The sequence below is a fragment of the Solanum verrucosum genome, unplaced genomic scaffold, assembly GCF_900185275.1.
Source record: "Solanum verrucosum unplaced genomic scaffold, falcon-dt-bn FXZP01000261.1, whole genome shotgun sequence".
NCBI lineage: Eukaryota > Viridiplantae > Streptophyta > Magnoliopsida > Solanales > Solanaceae > Solanum > Solanum verrucosum.
In genome coordinates, this window is record NW_026019969.1 from 12929046 (window position 1) to 12952928 (window position 23883).

Here is a 23883-nt window from a genome sequence, read left to right on the forward strand (position 1 = left end):
TTAACCTCCCATTTCTGCATATATATTTTTGGCAAAATTAGTCCACAGGGGATCTGAAAAGTTGTAAGGGCTATACAAAAAAGTGGTCAACATTCAACAAATACACCACTAAATATTATGGTTTGGTAGTAAATACCTTATAGCGTGAATTCATATTAATCGAACTTTAAAACACTATAAGAAATAGGTTGAAAATTGAGGGTCAAAATTGATGGACGGTTTTGGTTACTTGCTGATCCAAAAGTGTAATATATATTGTAAAATCGCACTCAATTTGAATTCATGGACGGTGCGACAACCACTAAATGAACTATAGATTTAAACACATGGCATGCATGTATTAGATTGGTGTATACATCCGATGCGGGTAAGTTTTACCCTCGGTATAAATTTTAAATATCTAAACTTTTAACAATAATTTTATCAAATTTAATTTTAAAAATTAATAAAATTAACTTTCGAAAAACAAAACATAACAAGAGGAGGGGAGTACTAAAACTTGTGAAATACTCTCTTTAATTAATTATAGTGAAATATCTCTATAATCTGGAAAAGCTGTGCCGACAAATGAAAGTATTAAAGTTAAGATATATATTTTATGATAAGGTGATTATGTTGCTGTAATTACAAATTTCTACAACACACAAAAAATGGAGTTATCTCCTATGCTTAACTGGCATTGCACATGTACTCCTAATCAACCTTTCTGCTTTGAATTTATAATGACTCATTCATTTTTTTAAAAAGTACTTAAGTAATACTGGTTTAGGTATTTGATTGACTAGTAATTAATATGATACAAAAAAAGTTTTAAAAAATATTCCAATTTTATGGATGGAAAAATTGGTCCTCACATGGTTGGTTTATCTTCATAAGAAGAAGGGCATCTCAGGAGCGGATCTTCAAATGGATGCCCAACAGGTGGCTGATTCCTTTGACTGAATATTGTGAGGGAAAAAACAACTACTTTGGAGTATACTATTATTCGTATCATATGCTTACTCTTTTAAGGGATAATTATTATATTATCGAGTGATCTAGTTTACAAAATAGCCAGTAAATACACATATAGTATATACATAATTAGGTGTATAGATTTTATATATTTGGACTAGCTCCCATAAATATATTTGGTCAAAGGGACAAAATTGAAACTACTTACTCTAATTTTTATTTTTGTTTTAAAAATGTTTTTTCCATTACTATATAATGATGAAACTATAGCATTTTGGGTAAATACTGATTTGGACTATGGATATAAACCTCATGAAGACAAGTGGACTAAATTACTAGGAGGTTTGGTTCAATGGCAATATATGTCTCTTATGGTCTCCCATAGGGTGAACAAATTTTGTCTTAATACTCATAATTTAAGAAATCCCCATTTTGTAATATGTTTATTGCTCTTAAGCACGTTTAGCAAAGTCAGATCATGCCCCTCATATCAACCCCCCGTCCCCCCCACCCCCACCCCCAAAGCCTTAAGTTTAAACTTTTGCCTACTCTGTATCATTTTTTTTACATCGTCGAATAAAAATGACCTATAAAACGCTCTATTCTAATAGTCTAAAAGATACAATAAAATAACCAATTGGCAAAAATGAACTCGTAGTGTAAATAAATATAGACAACAACATATATAATTACGATCGAAAATTTTTATAACAGTTATTTCTTATAATAACATTATACTATAATAGCCATATTTTTCTACGAAACTAATTTTTCATGTTATACTATTTTATATATTTTTATAATAATATTTTATTACAATAATAAGAAAAATATCAATATAAACATTTGTTGTAAAGAGGTTTGACGATATATTATTCCTACTTATTGCCACTTATGCAGTCCGCCTAGTGATCACTTTACTTTAATGTTGAATTTTTTAGGGAGTTCTTTTTTTTTTCTGTTACAAAATGTCAAGAAAAATGAGTCTTGGGTCTATGTTAATAAATAAAGATAAGGATTGGAACGCCAAGTCATTTCCCTGAATTACGGCCAGAAAAATGGTCCTATTTTCAAAATTTAACCATGAATTTTCCTTCTAGATTCAATTTCTGATGTCCTTAGTAGTAGTATATATTAATGATTAACAACTTATGAAAATAATAAAAAGTGGATATATAGTTTCCAAGAAAGTCATAATCAATAAGATGGATAATATTAATTATTATTATAACAATAATAGTGGGAAAAGGCAACGGAGAAAGCAATTCATGGACCTCAAAAACGTACAACTTAAGCATCGCCAGCTTGAATATTTAAGTTATGTACGTGACTTCCTTTTTGTGAGACCAAAAAAATGGATTCAGAATTTATGGATCCAAACGTGTAAGATTTTGGTTCACATTTTTATCACATAATTAATATCAATTATGTGAGATATTCCATCTAAATATACAAAAATAAATTCTTTTCACCATATTTATGCGATATAACTTTCTAATGAAAAACCCTTCTAGCATCACTATAGTAATCTAAGCAATGCGTGGAAAATGGAAACGTATGACCTGCGTCTAGGTTGGCTTTAGGATTATGAGACTATTTTGAAATATTTTGATTAAAAGTTTTTAGTGCAACAAGATTTGAGAACTTCAAGTCGCAAGAACATGAAAAAAGTCACATACTCACTAAGTAAGCTAGCCATTAACTGTTTAATTTTTAAATATAGAGAATAAATTTATTTTTTTCCTTTCCGCGCAACAAACTTTACGTGTATATATATAGAGTTGTTAATTGTTATCCATATCAGACCAACTCTATAAAAGACAAAGGAATTTCAAGCGAAAGCCAATTAGACTTCAAATGTTTAAACTATTAGGTTATGGCCCAATTTGAAGCTGGTATGAAAAAAATTAGAGTAGTTAATTGTTTTTTTTTTTTTGGATTAATTACAGAAATCTCACATTTTAGTTTACTTATTACCATTATCCCCTATAAGTTTTATAAATCTCCAAAAATCCCTCGTTTTCACGCATCAGATTAGTGTATCTCGCGCATCAGATTAATGTATCAGCGCATCAGATTAGTGTATCTCGCGCATCAGATTAGTGTATCTCGCGCATCAGATTAGTGTATCATGTATAAAATGTACATTAGATTAGTGTATCGTGTATAAAATGTAATGTATCTTACTTAACGATTAATGTATCTCGCGCATCAGATTAATGTATTAGCGCTTATATTATTGTATCCGTCTCAGGGATTTCTGTAATTATAAACTTTTAAGGGATATATTGTAATTTTACCTTAAAAGTATGTGATTTATGTAATTTGCCTTTTTTTTAATGAAAAGATTAGAGTTGTCTAAAAAATAATTTGTAAATATTAGAGGCCAAATTCAACCATTCAAATGAGTCCAAAGATGCAACCCGAGTCAGCCCATTTGGAGCCAATTTAGGCGCCTAAAGAAACGAGCTTTGTGCCCAAGTTACAATGAAGTAGGCCCGACTATTTCAAATTCGCGATGTATATGGCTTCTTAGGGCTCGAATTCGAGACTTCTTGTTAAGAGATGAACAACCCATTCACTGCACCACAATTTTTGGTGGTTTGTATGGGATTTTGTTTCATGTTCACTTATAACTTATGTGTTATCATTTGATTAGGTAGCAATGTTTAAAAAACATTTTTTTTTTAAAAAAAGTTTCATAGTCTAAAATAAATCATATTATTTGTGTGATTATAAATTATTTTATTAATGATAAAAAATGAATTTTAAAGTTGTGTTTTCTTCTGGTTATAGAAAGATGACATTGTTTTTGAGATAGACAAACATAAGCGCTTAACGTATCGGACGGATGATATAATTTGAAAGGATACAATTTTTAGTTTTCCTAATTAGTTAGGACTTAGGATCATTATTTCTATTTGAATTTAAATTACATTTTCTCGACCTATACTATAGGCTTAAATTATTATGTGATTAAATATTTAAATAAATTTGAATAAAGAAATAAAAATTACAAAATTGTTCACATGTTACTAGTGCCATTAACATAATAATATTTTACTTAATTATTAGCTTTTAGCATAATGGATAAATTCTAGATTTCTAGTTTATTTTCAAAAAAAAAAATTAAATTAAATAAATTTTGTTTCAGGAAGGTCCGACCCACAGCCCGGGTCGCAAGCCCAACTATAACAAAAGGTCCAGAATTTACCAGCAATGTTCCCACGCTAGGGTTTAACAAAGGGTTTTTATCGTTTGAATCACTGTTGCAAAAATGTCTTCTCTAATGGCGATTCGCAGAACTCGAATCTCCATTTTTACTTCTTCGCACAAGGTATGTTTGTTATACTCTTCTTCACGCTCTATTTCCGATATCAAGTTCCTGAAAACCCTAACCTTAAACTCCCCGTTTTCTTCCTTACATTCGAAAACCCTAGCAACATTCGCAGCACCAAATGATATTCAAATTCCCCCAAACCCCTCTGGGGTTCCGCAAAATAAGGATTTTGGAAGCTCTACTCAACAGTGGAATAACCAAACCCAGAATTATCCGAATAATAATCAGATGAATATGTCATATCCTCAGTATCAAACTCCTGATCAGGTGAATCAAGGTTATCCAAATTATGGAAATGTTAATCCTGGTCAGGGATATACCCAGAGCTTTCAGAATCAGAAAAGCCCTAATGTTCAAAATCAAAGCATTCCGTATAGGCCGAGCTCCGGTGAGCCTCGAAACTACCCACCACCTGGGAACGTCAACCAATGGAATTATCAAAATCAAGGCTTCAGACAACATGGAACCCCGAATGCGGCTCCAAGTTATCCACAAAGTGGATATCAGAATCCGGAACATGCACAAAGTCCCAATAGAAATCAGAATTATCCACAGCCTGGTGCTGGTAATCAGTGGAATAATCAGAATCAAAATTATGCTCCACGAGGAAGCCCTAGTCAACTAGATTCTCAGGGACAGAGAGTCTCACCAGGAAGCGGGTTTCAAATGAATAATCAATCTCATAACCAAGCTCAGGTTGTGCATGATCAAGTCCCGAGTGATCCTCCACCTACTGTTGATTTAATTAGCTTGTGCCAAGAAGGTAAAGTTAAGGAGGTTATTGAACATATGGAACAGGGGATAGTTGCCGATGCACAATGTTTTGACATGCTCTTTGAGTTGTGTGCCAATTCGAAGAAACTTGAAGATGCTAAAAAGGTGCACGATTACTTGTTGAGATCAAAATGCAGGAATGATCTTGGTTTGAGCAATAAAGTTATCAATATGTATTCCAAGTGTGGGAGTATGACAGATGCGCGCAGAGTTTTTGATCATATGCGTGATAGGAATATGGACTCATGGCATTTGATGATAAATGGATATGCATTGAATGGGTTGGGGGATGATGGGTTGACATTGTATGATCAGATGCGGGAGTCGGGAATGAAACCAAACGAGGAAACTTTTCTGTATGTTTTCGAGGCTTGTGCCAGTTCAGATGCTATTGATGAGGCTTTCATGCATTTTGAGTCAATGAAGGCTGAGTATGGAATTTCTCCACAGGTGGAGCACTATTTAGGACTTCTGGGTGTTCTAGGAAAATGTGGACATCTTGCTGAGGCAGAGGAATATATCTCAAAGCTTCCATTTGAACCAACAGAAGCCGTCTGGGAAGCATTAATGAATTATGCTCGTATACATGGCGATATTGATCTTGAGGATCGAGCTGAGGAGTTGATGGTTGGTCTTGACCCTTCTAAGGCTGTTGCTAATAAGATTTCCACTCCACCAGTAAAGAAGCAGTTAGCCATTAATATGCTTGAAGGAAGAAATAGAGTAGCTGAATTTCGCAATCCATCCCTCTTCAAGGATGACGAGAAGTTGAGGGCTGCGATGAAAGAACAAGCTTATGTGCCTGATACCAGATATGTCCTTCATGATATCGATCAGGAGGCCAAGGAACAGGCTTTGCTATACCATAGCGAACGTTTAGCCATTGCATATGGTCTGATTAGTACTCCTGCCAGAACACCTTTACGTATCATAAAGAATCTCCGTGTATGTGGTGATTGTCACAATGCCATCAAGATCATGTCAAGGATTGTTGGGCGAGAGTTAATTGTCAGGGACAACAAGCGGTTTCATCATTTCAAGGATGGAAAATGCTCTTGTGGTGATTATTGGTGAAGTATAGTGGCTAATTTGAGTATACATAGACTGGCTTCCACAATTCTCAGGATCATCAAGAGTCTGCATGTTGGGATGAACGCGATGTTGAGATCCCTTTAAGCTGGCCGTGGCTCTGTTCAGGGTCATCTATGAATTACCAAGAATTTTTATGTATTGCTAATTACAATGCCAAAATCACCATGTCTTGCAATTTATGCATTGCTTGCACCCTTGTGGATATCTAAGACTGTTCTAGTAGTTTGGATCTTTGTTAAAGAGATTAGCCAGCAAAGTGCCAGTCAAATTAATGTTCCATTGTATCTGCGCAATGTTTTCAAATTGTTTTCTGGTTCTGTCACTTTATAGGAAAATGGAGTTTTTGACCAATATCATCCCTTACGTTTCTCCCTAACTTTGAGTATATCCTTATAATATTTCATTTAACTGAAATCATCCTTTAAGTTTCATGAAGAATTATTGAGGTTTTATCTGAAAGTTGATTTATTTGTAGAATTTGTTTTGGGTTAATAGCAACCTAGAAGGAGATGAAAAAAAAAACCACAAGTGTGACTGCATTCATGGTTTTCATGTTAGCTTTTATCGAGGGAAGCCAGTTAAATCTGTGTTGCAAGTGTCAGGTTCTTAAAGGATCAACTTTTCTTGAACTTTCTCTGTTTTTATGAATGGGAAAGATGGAGGCATAACATCATTCATCATCAGAAGATATGCTGGCTTTTGCAAGTCCTTTCTGCAGTGTCCATATGAGTTCTACTTGTCACACTTTACATAGAGAACTAGAGGTATTTCCACTTTTTGTCTTGACTTTACTGCTTTGGAAGCTTCAGTTCTTTGTTTTCAGTCTTGTTCTTCCATTGAAGAATTTGGGTATTAATTGAGGGAATGTTATATTTGCTGGAACCTTATAGGTGTAATAATTATTGAACTTTTATTTCTTGATATTCCAAAGTTTATTGCTTAAATTTTCATATATTTGGACAAATTTCTTGCTTAATTTCATGATCACTATTTTCTTTGAGTGGTCTGTTAATGATTTTACAGTTGGCATGAGTGTCCTTACCATTATAATGGCTTACTTGAGTTGGAATAGTTCTCCTTTGCACTATTTTAGGTAAGTTAAAACCATGTGGTTCGAAGAGTTTTGATGGGAATAATTAATGCTTTCATTGGCTTGTGTACTGTATTCTTGATTTAGTTGATTGTCTAGGATGTTTTCTAAATTCTGACATATCAGTATTCGTAACTAATTTGGAATTGAAGTATAGTTTATTGATGGATTGGTTGTAGTTAGAATTAAGAACCATCAACTGCTGCTAATTCAGATGTGTGTTTCTGTATGTATTTTAGTTTTATTTTCTCATCAATTAGTCGTGCAGGTGAAATTGTTGTTTATTGAGCAGGGAGTTGGAATGGCAGAAATCCAGGAGTTCCTAGATGTTTCCATATCCATTCTCAAGCCAACTTCAGTTAGTAGTTTTCTTTGCCTGTATATGTTAATTCAGTCAATCAAGTTAGAATTATGAGTATTCAATCTTTATTTGACTCTGTTCATTTGATGTCCAGCAAATATGAAAGGACATTGGAGAGACTGAAGCTCATAGCGACCGTATGCTGCTGGAGCCGAAGAGAGAGTGTTCGGAAGTATATTAAAGAAAAGTTAAAGAAACTATGAATACTAAAGCATATCTTCATCAATCTGTTGCAGCCAAATAATCCGAGGGCAACCTTAATGGCTGCTCTTTGTGAACTCAATACCAATGAATACTTTATGAAATGTTCACATTGGTATAGGATTTATATATAAACGGGAGATAATCCATCAGCTCGTGGCTATACCTTATTCGGCCTTAGCGATAGTGTGGTAGGACTTGTTGGGCTCATCTAGTTTTTCTAGAATGACAATATTACATTACTATTTAACTTTTGATCTTGTGAATGCTATTTAACTTTTAATAGTTGCAAAACCTGTTGGATTATACCTTAAATCATATTGAAAGTATTGACTTCGCATAAAATATCAAACTGTAATCGGAACTAATGCCACCAGCATGCAGCAAGGCATGCAGAAACCTTACATTTATACTTTATACAGGGAACATATAACTAAGTGAACTGTCATGACTTATAATCTTGGAATTCCCAGTAGGGGCCTTCAATAAGGAACTTCTAACAAAGTGTCATAGTGCGAGTCATCATAGTCACAAATTCATCCAAATCAATCACACCATCTCCATTTGCATCTACTGCCTTTACCATTTTCCTGCAATCTTGAAGGCTGCAACGTTGTCCGAGCCCCTTCTGCAGCTCGTACACTTCCTGCACACTGATCTTTCCATCACCATCCTTGTCAAAAGTGTGGAAGGCTCTCTGCAAATCTGCAGTTTTAACTCCTCCTTCCTTCTTCTGCACTTCCACAAACTCGTTGAAATCAATGAACCCATCACCATCTGCATCTGCAACATCGAAAATCTTTTGAACTTCCCTCGTAAGGAGGTTCTTCTTCCCCATGGCTTTGAGTATAGCCTTGTACTCTTCTGGTGAAATCTTGCCATCTTTGTTTGAATCAAATCTATCAAAAACTTTCTTTAGATCATCAACACTAGTTTGGTAAACAGGCAACGAACGTGAGTTCTGCCTCTCTCTGGTGAACATCCTAGTTGGCTTACGCAGGAAACTTCTCTTCGAGAGGTTGTATTGGAAATCAAGAAAGCTTGGGTTTGACATTTTCTGTACTTGCTGATTGGGTGAAGATATCTTAGACTTAAAACTGGAATGAACTTGCTGACTAACATTGTAGCAAAGGACCTTAAATAGTAGAAAGGCTATCAACAAAGGGACATATTCTGATGCTTTAAGTAAAGAAGATAAGGAAGAATACTTTTTATTCCTCAATTACTTGTAAAGCAACCAAGATTCTCAACTAAACGTATGAATACAATTCCAGAACCAAGAAGGAAAGAAATGAAGTGAAAAAGCTAAGTTACAAATCCGATCCTTGCCCAACTTGTTCAGTTGCTCCAGCCGTCTATCTCTTTCTCCGAAATTACTTTATTCTGCTACGGATGTATAGAATATGTCCATTATTTGACAAATCAATTTTGTTTACTATTGGACCCACAGTTTGCTCCTCAAAGAATAGAACAATTCCGCGAAGTTACGTGTCTCCTCAAAGCTTCCTAATGTATACTGGTTTGAACAAAATGGTACAAGTATTCTTTTGTCAAGGTGGTTTATCATCCAAGTCCACCATCACATCAATATCCGTACGTAGTGTTATTTTCTGCACATAACCTGAAATGTCAAAGTATTAGATCTGAGATTGAGATTCCGGACATTTATCTGTTACTCAAGCCACAAATTAAAAAGAAGTTGATCCCAGGAAGATATAATGCACATATCAGTTCTGAAATAATCAAATAATAAACATTCATAATCCTGATTTGCAAAACAGCAGCAGAGTAACTTTTAGGGGCTAATTTTTTATTGACGTACAGATCCTTGTGGGTGTACGAATTTTTGGTAGAGGTATAGATACCTTATCATTTATTTTGATCCTTATCATTTCTTGGACCACATAGATAGTGAAGGAATCAACAACTTAAATACCATTATTGTGGTTGACAACTTTATTTCCAAGGGGCAGATGGAGAAAGAATGCCTCGGGAATTTATTCTACTTTTAGAGACATAAACATGAATATCTGAAACTACAAGAAGAAAACGCGGAATCTGGAAAACATGGAGGAAACACACCTTTTCCTTTAGGGCAGACAATTTAAACCAGTACAGGAAACATGCTAATTGCACAAAATATTAGGAATTACCATTGTCTTAGCTAGAGTGTCAAGCAAAATGTTCTGTCTCAACTTCTCCGTACATCTTACAGATATAGAGATGCACAAGAAAAGGAAAAGTGTGTCATCTGATGCAATATAGGACATAAACTACAAGTCCCGTCTCCAAGGACTCTTGTTCTTTGAGATGCAAAATTTTGAAAAGATGCCAGAAGCATTCCATTTTCAATTTAAGCCCCCTCTTTATATCAGGCTACCAGCAGCAGAAGCCCAAAATATCAGCTAAGTGAAAACCAGATTGCCTCAGCGAGCAATGCTGAAAGCATAAGACATGTCAAGCAAAAAAATAAAAAACTCTAGGGATTGAATAATAGACAGCTTCACAATCTCAACAAGATGGTAGTTGCCTTACTGATTAGGAGTTTCCACAGGGAGTTATTTGCTTCATTGTTCTATTTTTTAAAATTATCTTTTGAAGTTTATGCAAGGCCTGTAAGGCGAAAATTATTTTATATTTTTCTTTCTTCATAAGTCCATTAAGAAAACAACTTCTGAAGATGAGAAACAGAAATGCTGCATCCAGGGACTAAATCCTCACTGAAATCCATAAACTAACCTATGTTTAAACTTTAAAGTCACCAGGCAATGAGAACTATGTATATAATCCTTCCAAATCCTAATTCGTTAATTTATTTTACCAAGGGATGGAACAGTTCCCTAATTCTTTGTACCAACAGCAGCTGACTTAAACACGAGATCCAACTTGGTCTTACTTCTAAATTCAATCTATAAGAGAAGAAACAAAGTTTATGAAGGAAAAATAAAAACACCAAAATACTAGAGTTTTCTCGTAGCTCCTCTTTTGAAGTATAAAATGTCTGAGATAGACTGCTAAAGACATATTTACCCAAAAATCATCAACACCTCTATAGTCAAAGTAATTGTCCAAAACAATCCTCCTCATTCCGTTCATCTTCAGGGAGCTAAATGATATATGAAATTTGACATTCCAAGTCTCTGTGCAGGCTGATAAAATTTGCTGCTTGAAAAGTTACAACATCATATAGTGATATAGATCTTTTGATCTGGCAGAAATATTATCTTTACCTTAAATATTATCCATACTTTCTAACCAACCTAATTTTACTACCTTTACCTTCCTTAATAATGCATATTCAGAATATTACTTATACATCCGAAGTAAAAATGAGGAAACGTACATCTACATGCACGGGCATCAATAGATGAAACAATCTCTAGGAATAGGTTCAATGTTTTGAAAGTCTTCTTGTACCAGCTATACGAGTGAAATTATAATTAATCAGGAAAAGAGCAAGAATCTCTTGACTTATGGATAGCTTTAAAAATCCTCCATACATTCCTTTTTCTCTGTTAACCTCCCCCCCCCGATTTCAACAGCTCCTACTTCTAGAACACCACTTACCATCTCTCTTACCCACCCCCTTCGACTTCCTTCAGCAGCTCCATCATGATCTTTTCCTAAGGGGTAGCTAATTAGGAATGCGGATAAGATCCATACAGATAGAAAGCTACCTTAACTTCAATAGGTCAGATGTATATTGACAGACCACTCAGCTGTAAACCTTACCAATTAAATCTATGCTAGCAGGGAAGTGCTTAATCCTACAATAGATATTCAATGAGAACAAATGAAGCCATCTACAAATGCTATCTCTGTGCTCCAAGCAAACCAGTATAGATAAACTATGTCATGCAAGATAATATTCAGATAGGAAATAAAAGTATAATTCTTATACCAATTCCAGCGCAAGGTATACATTTACAGATGGTCTCTTTCCCCTTTTTGTTATAGTAGCTGACAAGTCCTGTCCCTTGGCAACTCCGACATTTTCCAGTCCACTCATAGACAACTTGCTTGCAATCCTAAAGTAACAAGAAGACCAACAGAAAATCATCAACCCTAGATTAAAAAACTTAAAAGGAAACATTTTTAGATGTTTGTAGATATAATAAGAGCTGAACCTATTGATAAGCTTAAGTAATGAGCTGATTGTTAGCCAATCAAACTGTTCAAACTATTTTTACAGCCTTATCCTCGTGGCATTAGGTCAGTATAGACCATAGAAGTATTAACAAACCATATCTCGCCTTACGCTTCAAGATTCTCAACTGGAGCCAGCAAGTTTGCAACTTTACAGAAACCCAACAAAATACCTCAACCAAATGAACCATTCCATAAAGAGATTCTAAACAAAACTCCCTCTGTCCCAATTTAAGTATCTTATAATTTCCATTTTTGTTTCTATATTTAGTAGGTTTACCTATTTCAACATTCTAAGCAAGTTTGATTTAAAACCACAAGATTCAAAAGTATCAGTTTTATTTCTTAAATTCAAAGTGCAATCAGATTAAAGCACTTGATTTGGGACGTTGTGAGTATAAAAAAAGAACCTCAATTATAGGATCACACTGCAGCCGGCGGTCGATTTCCTCCGGGGAACAAGGGGAAGTGTCAGGGTAAGTCATAGGAAGAGGAAGAGCATCACCATCATCAGCCAAATAACTCTCTCTATTACGCGACCAACGCCTTTCCTTCGCATTCACTTTTGTCTTCTTCTTAATGTTATTCCCAATTCGATTATCAGCAATTTCGTCGGAGTTTTGGCTAGTTCTCCCAAACCCAGGTGCTGCTGCAGCAGAGGCGGCGGCATTCGCGGCGGCGCCGAATTTGAACCACCAGCGAGAGGACGAGGGGCCGCCGCCGGCTGGTGGGTCAGCAGCGGCTTGGCAACGAATGACGGTGCATTTACGAGGAGGAAGTAATGAAGAATTTGGAGGAGTGAAGATTGAACAAGAATTTATTAGAGGCAACATATGTTTGAATTTGTATCATAAAAGTTCGAAAGTTTGTTAATGGCTTTATTCGGAGAGAAGATAAAAGGAGTTATACAGTGATTGGAAATTGAAAAAATGAAAAACGTGGCTCTTTATTTTAAGGATTTTTAGTATGGACAGAGATAAGACACCATTTTTTTGGACGGAGAAAGTTTATTGGATTCTTTAGAATTTAAATTTTATGAATTTGATTTTGAAGTTGTATTATAATTTATTTAATTTGAAATTTAAGAAACTTTTACCATTCTGAATTTAGATCTTGAGTGATGAAATAAGGTGGCTATAAGCGATGAAAAGTCGAAGCTTGCTTTTAGCCTATAGGCAGCAGGCAACTAAGCTTGACTTAGGGCCCGTTTGGTCATGCGATATGATATCATGATATGAAATTTTGTCTTTTCATATATGGAATCATGATAGGGTATCATAATATGGAATTATGTAATAAAATTGAAGGTTTGTTTGGACATGCGATATGAAATTTTTGTGTTGTATATTTTCTCATAAACATAAAAATTGCATAAGTTGCAAAACTATTAAAATAGCCCCAATTGTTTATTCAATCTTATCAAATACACAAAAAATTATAAAATCGCATAATAAATTATTACAAAGTTATTTGTTCTCCACTTAAGTAATTGTTTCATCTAACTTTAATTTAATAAAAAAAATTGAACATAAATTGTAGTGTTGCACCGCTTTAGGAACCTCCTTTGCGATTACGATATGCTTGTTGCACCGCTTTAGGAACCTCCCCTTCTATATATGTTTCATCAATCGCACCAACACAATTCTACCAAATAAAAAAATACATCAATATTAGTTTAGTGAACATAAAATAAATTGGAAGCATTATAAAATGCACTTCATAAAAATAATGTTTATAAGAGTAATAACAATAGTGCTTCCAAAACAATGCAAAGTCATAAAATAAATATTATCTCTTTAAACAAAGTTGATAGGAAATATGTAACTAAATACTAATAACTTACACATAAAATATAAATGTGCACTTATTAATCTATAAAATAAATTTATTAATGTGATTGAAATTTTACCTTAAATCAAGGCCAAAATTGAGTATTATGTCGAATTTTGGAATGTACACCAGTCATATTTTTTGGTTGTATAAATGTTGGTGTCATCTTGCTAATTGCCTCGGCAACTATTTTAACATGCCGGTTAATTGTTTCAAGTGAATGTTGAAAAGTTTCACAATCGTGAGGTGTGAGTTAAAGTAACTATATGTTGGTGAGAATAATAAATTTTATGTCGGTGAGAATAATAAATTTTAAAAAGTAATGATGTGATTATAAATTTTATTTACATATGAAACTAATGGTTAGTAGATATAAATGTAGGGTTGTTTTAACAAAATATAAAACTCATGGATCAATTATTGTATAAAAAGATCCCAAATCATGATATGGAATCACCATATAATTCCATATCATGGTTTTTGGAGAAAATGGTATCACCTCTCATGATATGGAATCATGAGATGGAATCAGCGTAAAATCGCATGTCCAAACGCTGATTTCATCTCACGATACCATATCGTGATATGGTATCGCATGGCCAAACGCCTACTTAATTAGGAAGAAATTTCTCCACAAAAGATATTTCGATTGTTTTTAAAATTAAGTGAGAAAATATATAATTACCTCATTAAAATAAAACCTGTTTTTTAAAAAGACACTTCAATTTTGTGGGGTTTCTACTTTCTAGTACCCCTTAAACAATTTTAAAGTGTTGTAAATATCCCATTTTTCAGCCACTCTCAATTGCAAGAAAAAAAATGTAATCACGCACCAGTTATTAACTGCCATGTATTAATTTTAATTTTTAATCTTTATTTTCATTTTTGTTTTTTCTTATTTTATTAACTTCATTTTCTTTTTCTTCTTCTTTCTTCATTACCCTCCTCTTCTCTTCTTTAGTCCTTCATCACCAGGATCCTCTACGTAGCCGCCTTCTTCGTCAATCCTCTGGAGTAGTCTTCATCACGTCTCTATTATAATACCAATTCCACCATTAATATCATCAAATTATTGTTAAATCAAAAATAAAATTACTAACAAATTAAAAATTAAAAATTATTAATCTCCTCCAATCTACCATTTCCTTTTCAAAATTACAACAATTATGCAGCGGAACTCCATAAAGATGAAGGTAATGGAATTCTATAATATTCTCAAATCGAAGAAATTTCTTTATTTACATGCTAAAGAACTACATAACAATTTATTTTTATTTTTTGAAAAAAGGAACAATGTTAACAAGGAGGTTTACAATTATTATTATTTTGAAAAAAAATAAGGGCAAAAGAAGAAAAAAGAACAAAGAGAAGCAAGAAGACAAGGAAAAAAATGAGTGAAGAAAATGGGTCTTCTAAGTTGAAGAAGATAGAAAAGAGGTAGTTGGTTCTTTTGAAATTTGGAGAAGAAGATAACAAAAATAAAGAATTAAGAAAGTATAATAAAATAAATAAATAAAAAGAAAAAAATTAATATTTCTAATAAAATAAATGCCTAAATAAATATTTATTTATTTTTTGGTTCAGCTCACTCTCTATCAGAGAGTGAACTACACTTTACATGCCACGTAGACATTTAATGAAAAAATAAATTCATTCTAAATAAGAATAAGGAGGTAATAGGACCCCTACAAAATTGAAGTGTCTTTTTAAAAAACAAATTTTACTTTAATAGGGTAATTATATATTTTCTCAAAGCAAGTCATCAAGTATTGACATGATTTGTAAAAAACCAATTCATTATTCACATTAATTAATAGAGTTAAGGTAAAATTATTGATTTTGGCGAACTAATAGCTAATACACTAGTTTAGTTCTTGAAGCCTTAATTATAACACAGTATATCAAGGGTGCAAAATGCAACATACTCCATAATTACAACACAATTTGTCCAGTATATTTTATAGGGATAAGGGTCTGGAAAATACCTCAATTTTGGCCGGATTTGCTGTTGCGATACTAAACTTTCATAAGGACCTATTACCTCCCTAAACTATTTAATACCATATTTTTTTACCCCCTGAACTATTTAATAGTGTATTTTAAAGGTATATATGTGCCTACGTGGACACATTACTATTTATAATTTTGCATTATTTTTTATGTCCACGTAGGCAAATATATATGTTTAAAATACGGTATTAAATAGTTTAGGGAGGTAATAGGTCCTCATGAAAGTTTAGTATCACAATAGCAAATTCGATCAAAGTTGGGATATTTTTCAGACTCTTATCCCTATTTTATACAAATATTGATTATGACAAATAATATGTATTTTTATTTAAATTTTGACCGCTCTATTTTCTTCCGTAAAGTAAGGTACCAAAAACTATATATATTGAATCTTTTTATCGATTGTATAATTTCTTTACTTGAATGATTTTTCTCAAATAGATAAAGATATTACTGTACTAAATAAGTAGAAAATTATTAGTAGGTTATTTGAATAATGAAATTTACAAATCAAATTATCTAAGTATTGGCCATTACTAATGTTAGGCATTTACTCTTCGTCTAAGACAATGATTTTATATTCAGTTACGTCTCAGTAAATAGCATCGATTCTTTTCCTACTCTGTTTGATTCAAAATAAAATAAAATATAAGCCCTCATTATTGCTTCGTATTTAGAGGGTAATACCCCTCTATTCTTTTTACTTGTACTCGATAGACGTATAGTAACTTAATTCAAATATCATTCTAAATAGGCGTGTACATAATCGGGTTGGTTCAGATTTTTCAAATATCAAATCAAATTATTTGTGTTAAATTTATAAATTTATAAACCAAACCAAACTAACTCAGATTTTTCAACCTCAAGTTTTTCAGATTGATTAGGGTTTTACAAATATCAAACAAAACCAAACCATTTGTGTCGAATTTTTAAATTTTTAAATCAAATCAAACTAATAAACGTCTAATTTTTTTGGGTTTCTGGGTTTTCCCGGTAAAGTATTCATACAAACATATAATAAACTTGTTCTCCAAATATTTTTTTAGTCCAACCAAAATATAACTATCTAATGGTTTCTTAAGAAAAAATACCACAAAATATGAGATGAGTGATGACACTAAAATATTCAATAAAAATAATTTAAAAATTGTATAAAATAAATATTGCAAATTGATAAGTCATAATGAAAATGATCAGAATTTAAAAGTACTAAATCATGCTAAAATAAGTTTAATAAATATTAATTACATGATTTAACATTAAAGAAAAATTAAAATTAAGCTATGTATTTTAAAGGGATAGGGTCTGAAAAATACCCCAACTTTGGTCGGATTTGTTGTTGCGATACTAAACTTTCATGAGGACCTATTACCTCCCTAGACTATTTAATACCGTATTTTAAACATATATATTTGCCCACGTGGACATAAAAAATAATGCAAAATTATAAATAGTAATGTGTCCACGTGGGCACATATATACCTTTAAAATACACTATTAAATAGTTCAGGGGGGGTAAAAAATACGGTATTAAATAGTCTAGGGAGGTAATAGGTCCTTATTAAAGTTTAGTATCGCAACAACAAATCCAACCAAAGTTGGGGTATTTTTCAGACCCTTATCCCTATTTTAAATGTCTAAATCAATGTAAAACCAAAGAACAAATATTCAACATTATTGTCATTTTTAGTGTTGAATTAATTTATTTTGTTATCATTAGTATTGATTTGATTTTGAATTGAGCTTTGTTAGAATTACTAATATCTATGGACTATAACCTTTATTGCACCATTCAAAATTCTAAGTCTCACAAAACTTTAAAAAATATGTCAAAAGATAAAATTATGAAAACGTATAAGTAATTTTTAGAAATTACATCAAAGTAAAATAAATTTTAAAAATTATATATATAATGTCGGGTTGGTTTGATCTCGGGTTGATTTTTTTTAGTTAAAACCAAACCAACCCAACCCAAGCATAGTCGAATTTTTTCTCAATACCAAACTATTAATCGAGATTTTTTTTATTTGACTCGATTTACGATTTGATTCAATTTTGTAGGCCTGTAATCTAAAGTTCATTTATAAGTTTGTGAAGGCCTTCTGGTCCTATTACTTCTTGTCGGTCCAATAGTTGTTTGTGTTACATTTGTATCCAGATTGGGCTGTCCGATACATTTTGGGCCTTGCCCAATACCATATGAACCAGTTCTCTGACATTTATGGACAATAAGGAGGATGTATTCAACCACCACACCCCCCCCCCACCCCACCCCCACCCCATATTCAACTGAGACCACTCAACCGATTTCATCCACTTAAAAATCATTAGATGTCAATTGTTCATAATCGACAGTGGAAGAGGGCGTAGCTTTGATTGCTCAAGCCGCTCCAAAAAAAAATCAATGATAGGAGTCACCACTCCATATTTTCAGGCCCTACTCAGGTGTTATTATATAAAATAAGAAAGAAATTTGATGATTGGCTGAAGGAAGAGATAAATGAAAACTAAATACTAAGTAACAAAAAAAGGAAAAGGTTATTCAAATTATTTAATGAGCTGATGGAGACATAACTCGAAAACAAAATCAGCAAAATGTGTGGAACCATCCAGAATCAACAACTATTGAGTTCAAACTTCAAAGTGACTAATTTTGGACATGGCCTTTCTATGGACTCTGTAATGCTTTGTGCATTGGGCTGCTTTATTTTAGAGTGACTTTGATCTTATAAATATATATATATATATATGGAATTTTAATAATTTTAGATTATAGATTATACACATTGAGCCAAATGCAATAATTATTTTAGTTGAACCCATGATTCCATAATTAGTCCTAATTTGTTCTTCCAAGCCATTCTTCAATTCCAGTGTTAAAGTGCATTATCTTTAAGACTTCTATGATTATATTGCTGCTCCAAATTAAAGTGGATGTAGGTTTTTGGAGTTTTTTTTATTTTTTTATGCATGATATACGCTAGAATGATTTATATTTTTTCATGGAAAAGCCTAAGTTTAGAGACCTATAAATAAAAACACTTTGATATAAAATATTTTTTTCTCTTTAATGCGTCATATACAATTTAAAATCCAATTATTCAAGATTGGGATAAAGATCCGGTCAAGTATAATTAGGTCAAGTAATGTTCAATGGCCTTATAGATTCATGTCATGTGTACTATATAATAATTTATGATTGAGATCAATTTAAATTATATACTCATCTTAATAATAAAAACAACAAAGCCGTCAACTATTTTTATTCTTTAAAACTATCAAATAAAGCAATATTAACACTATTCTTTTAGTTTCTTTCTCTCCGATATCAACTATCAATGTTGTTTTTTTCCTCCGATTATTGCATTATTTCATTTTTATTACTACTCTTTCTCTTATTTGTTGTGTACTACTTTGCATTTCAAATTATTCTGTTGTTATGCTCTCCTATTTGTATCCCCCTTTTTCGAACTATTTGGTAGCTTTATTTAAGGTTAAGGTCTAACGGAAACAAATTCTCTATCTCTACGAAATAGGGATAACTTTAGCATACACTTTACCCTTTTTAAATCACACTTATGAAATTACACTAAATATATTACTGATGAGTATCATTTCTATCCAATTTGATTGGACACATAAATGATGCTTGGTACTTATATTTTTTACCAATACTTGTAAGAAGGGTGATAAAAAGGAGGGATGTTGTGAATTCTCAGTAACAAACTTGCAGCATTGATCTTACTATACTTGTAAAAAATGAATGCATATTTTCAATTGATTGGTATGGTCTTCTCAAAAGGTACTAGGTTTGGCGGGTAAAAAGTCAGAAAGTTCGCATATTTTTGCCAATCTTAATTTTTTTTTCTTGAAAATATTAGCTCAGGTACACTTAATTGCTTTATTTGATAGTTTTACAAAATAAAAATAGTTGACAGCTTTATTGTTTCTATTATTAAGACGAATATATAATTTAAATGGATCTCAACAATAAATTATTATATAGTACACATGACATGAATCTATAAGGCAATTGAACATTACTTGACCTAATTATACTTGACTGGATCTTTATCCTCAAGATTGTGGTTGGTTCCGATTTAATTAAGGGATGATTGTACCATATATAAAAGAAGTTAATTTGAGATTTTAGATAGGAAACAAAGTAAATACCACTATTAATTTTGGAATTAAAAAATATGGGGAATTCAAATTGGGAAATAAAGTGATGTCAATTTTTTATTTCTATTTTTTGGAATGTCAATAATTGTGCAAAAAAAAAAAAGGAAGTGGAGGATGAACTGTAATGAGGCAGTAAATTCCAAATTGGGAATCAAAGAGTAGGTGGCCTAGTTTGGCTAAATTTGGCACATATACTTTACAAGATATTCACCATCTTTTTTGGGCATCTTTTCTCCCTGTTTTCTGCGAAAACTCCACACTCAAATCTTCCGATTTTTTTAAACCCCTTTTTTTCCCTCTCTTGTTTAGTGTTTTTAGCTCTATATGACATAGCTCAAATTGAGAGTCAAATAAGATTTATTTTTGTCGCAATTTATTCGTATGTTCTTTAAATTATTTATTATTGTTGATTTATAATATTTTTTTATGTAGTTCTAAACATGTATATTGTTTTCAAAAACTTAATGATTATATATCCAAATGGACAGGCAAAATAAAAAAATTGGCTCTCAAAATTCAAACTATATTATTTAAATTGAAATTGAAAGAGTATAATATTATCCTAAGAATACTTATATATTATAATTTAATCAAACAACAGTAGTAATTAATAATTATAATCCAAAAGGATAATTTTTTAATATAATCGATAAAACAATTAAGATTATTAAATTTTAGACTCTCAACGAAATACTAGTATGGATTGAAAAAGGGTGGTTAGAATAGCATCTACAAATACTATCAAAAGTATTGTGTTAACTTTGTTGCATACATCTAGTGGGAAGTAAGATTTTTCCTTCCCTCCGTTAGAAACACCAAGTCATTTTTTAATTTCTATTCGATTTAAGATATGCATCGTCAGTGTAAAAAATATATCTTGACACAGTATAAATGTTGACATCATGTTTAGCACGTGTAAATGAGAAACAAATTATGCTTATCTACCTATATTGTATCTATAACTTAAAACTCTTGTTTGAGTTCCAATGTGTTTGGGCATGCATACATCACCATTCATCATTAGGATATTTAAGAATCAGCTTGAGAGGGACAATATATGCAGGTGTTACCATCGACTAGTATACATTTGTGCCGTAACACTTTGATGCCATGCATTGCAGATAAAGTGGTTTGACTTTAGTGTCTTATAAGAATATTTTTGCAGATTCAACAAAATCCCAAAATGGATCTTATAAATATTATATTGATCTTCAAAACCATATAATATGCACTATTTTCAACGTGCTTATCCACATTTCTTTATCCATCTAGGCTCTAGCTAGCTGTTCGATAAAATGAGTAAAAGATATTATGCAAATGCACCACCACCACCACCTCTCTAGACGACAAATGAAATTAAAACAAGTGGGAAAATTGCTATGGTTTATAATAAAAGAAAAACCAAGTCGTACACTTCTCTAATTATATATCTACCTCACCATAATTGGTAAAAGGAGTTCCCAATAAGGGACAAAAAGTTATAGTTGAAATTGTTAAAAGAGTCGGATAATTATTAAGACTTTATAATACATACATTTAGATCATTAATGAGTAGTTTGGCACATTGTCATTGTTTAATTAGGTTCACATGACATATTACTATTCAATACGTGGGGTAGTTAAATTTCATGTATGATCGATCATAATAATTGTAGTGTCATAAAAAAATTTGTCACATTAAACTAATACTATTAATATGACGTGGGACCTTAATGTTAGTGTACTTTTCATGATCAATTACTTTTTCACTTCTAGAAAGGGTGAAGTTAGTCTAGTTGTCTATCATACGGGGAAAAAGAAAAGGGTTTGTGGAAGTTTCGTTACATGAGTTAGTAGTAAAATCAAATTAAACTATTCTTTTTCGAGTTTCATATTGGCCTCAATTATACATTGCTATCTTCATTATCTATCTAAATCATTATTTCTTTTATATTAAAACATAACTTCGATGTTGAGTTGGTTAAATATTCATTTTTAATCAATCTTGCAACATATATTTCTGAGCTAACTCAGCATCAAAATGTATTTTAATACAAAAGGATTGATAATTGAGGTATAAAACTTGCAAAAGGTGATAGATGAATAGAACAATGGATGATTGAAATATAGAATTGGCAAAAGAAACCGTAATAATTAGGTGTATTTTTACCATTAACTCTTCTATTATTATTTTTACTTTTATTGTGTACTAGCATGATTTTACAAGAACTAAACTCTGAAACTAATCCCAAAAATAACCTCTTCGCTGGTCCCAGAGTAGGAAGAGGGAGCTCATTTCACAAACGATATTATGGGAGATTATGTTGGATGAGAAATATCTTTCAACAAATTCATTGAATATTTCAACGAAAATCTAACCCTATATCGATATTGGTACTTATGAGAAAATCTGCCCCGCGTGATTCTTTTTTACTATGTAGATCTAAACTCTAACGAAAATGAATTCATAATTTTCAATATGAAATATATTATATGAGGATCTTAATAAATTTTTATTTTGAACTCATAATTTTAACAGTATATTATTAAGAAACTTAAAAATCGCATTCATTAAATTTAAAATTTTGAATTTGGTTTATCCTTGTCTCTATCCACAAGATTAGTAGTCTCTTTAAAGATTAAAAAGAATCAGTGCTTGGTGTTGATAGGTAGAAGCGCCGTGCCGTGTAGCAGCGTATCTTTAATTTACTTGGATCTTATTCTTTTGCTCATTTCGAAGAATACTTTTACAGCATGGCATGGCCAAAGAGAATGATTCACAAAATCTTGCTCTATTTTATTACTATGATTCACAAAATCTTGCTCTATTTTATTACTCATCATAAGAATAGAATTGAAGAAGGTCACGTTTTTTTGCACACTAACTAGGTCCCATATCCAGAAAAAAATTACAATGGTAGAGCCCAATCAACAATAGTTGTGTGACTCTCCATTGATTAATTGACACTTGGATAATGTGTCTACTTCTTTACCTTTTTACCAGCTCTCTCCTACTCACCTTTCTTTTCATTCATTTTCTTACTCCTAATAAATATTTTTTTAACTTCATTTTCTTAAGAGGGTGATATATTGAATAAAAGAATTAATAAACATTTTTTTATCACAATAACTAAAAGAGTTTTTAGGACTGAGTATTTAAAATACTCATCTCATTCAATATTTTTAATAATATCAAATTAACTCAAAAATATTTAAGTGTTTTCTCAATTACTAGCACCTTAAAAAACAAATTAATTCAAATTTAGAAAAAGTATGTGTAATTTCAAAATAAGATCAAAAATCAAAACAAAAATAATCTTATAAATTACATATAAATTGATTTGATAACTAATATTTATATATTAAACAAAAAAATTAAAGATTTCACAGAACGAAGTTGATATATGAACTAAAACATAATATTTTTTCATGTGCAAAAAAATAAAAAAATTCATAACTATGAATATATGAACTAAAACAGAATTAAAAAAAAAATGAAAAACTAAATTTGAATTAATTTATTTTTTTAGGTGCTAGTAATTGAGAAAACACTAAAAAATTTTGAGTTGATTTGATGTTTTAGTTGTTGAGATAAAAAAATATTTATTAATTCTTTTATTCAATATATCAACATCTTAAGAAAATGAAGTTAAAAAATATTTATTAGGAGCAAGAAAATAAGAAAATGAATGAAAAGAAGGGTGAGTAGGAGAGAGATGGTAAAAAGGTAAGAAATAGACACATTATCCAAATGTCAATTAATCAATGGAGGGTCACACAATTATTATTGGTTCAACCGCTACCATTATAAAAAATTTCCCCATTTCCATGACCTTTTTCTTCTTCCTTCTACGTTCAAATCCTTGGGGAAAGCTTAAATTGGATTTAAACTTTTGCACCAAAGCAAGATAACTATACTATATA

At 31.8% G+C, this 23883-nt stretch overlaps 4 protein-coding genes across 5 annotated transcripts in view; 2 read left to right on the forward strand and 2 right to left on the reverse strand.

Moving 5' to 3' along the window:
• Window positions 1-23883, forward strand: part of LOC125815375 (probable LRR receptor-like serine/threonine-protein kinase At1g67720) — a 191655-nt gene that overhangs the window by 104085 nt on the left and 63687 nt on the right. The gene's annotated exons all lie outside the window — the stretch shown is intronic.
• Window positions 4173-6583, forward strand: LOC125815372 (pentatricopeptide repeat-containing protein At2g15690, mitochondrial). Its single transcript, XM_049494834.1, has one exon. It carries the CDS (start codon window positions 4232-4234, stop codon window positions 6140-6142), a length of 1911 nt encoding a protein of 636 aa, XP_049350791.1. The 5' UTR covers window positions 4173-4231; the 3' UTR covers window positions 6143-6583.
• Window positions 8116-8928, reverse strand: LOC125815393 (calmodulin-like protein 30). The gene has a single exon (XM_049494855.1). The coding sequence runs from the start codon at window positions 8864-8866 to the stop codon at window positions 8309-8311; it is 558 nt and encodes a 185-aa protein (XP_049350812.1). The 5' UTR covers window positions 8867-8928; the 3' UTR covers window positions 8116-8308.
• On the reverse strand, window positions 8999-13085 carry LOC125815391 (protein disulfide-isomerase SCO2). The gene is made up of 3 exons (XM_049494854.1): window positions 12369-13085; window positions 11714-11840; window positions 8999-9433 (listed from the first exon to the last, which is right to left on the reverse strand). Exons 1-3 carry the CDS (start codon window positions 12789-12791, stop codon window positions 9363-9365), a joined length of 621 nt encoding a protein of 206 aa, XP_049350811.1. The 5' UTR covers window positions 12792-13085; the 3' UTR covers window positions 8999-9362.

Excerpts from the sequence above, each read along its gene's own strand:
- LOC125815393 (XM_049494855.1), bottom strand. The coding sequence starts at position 8,866 with ATGTCAAACCCAAGCTTTCTTGATTTCCAATACAACCTCTCGAAGAGA.
- LOC125815391 (XM_049494854.1), bottom strand. The coding sequence starts at position 12,791 with ATGTTGCCTCTAATAAATTCTTGTTCAATCTTCACTCCTCCAAATTCT. Across the intron at positions 11,841-12,368 it reads AGTGTGATCCTATAATTGAG|GATTGCAAGCAAGTTGTCTA; the intron begins GTTCTTTTTTTA and ends TTGTTACTTTAG. Across the intron at positions 9,434-11,713 it reads TATACCTTGCGCTGGAATTG|GTTATGTGCAGAAAATAACA; the intron begins GTATAAGAATTA and ends TTGACATTTCAG.
- LOC125815372 (XM_049494834.1), top strand. The coding sequence starts at position 4,232 with ATGTCTTCTCTAATGGCGATTCGCAGAACTCGAATCTCCATTTTTACT.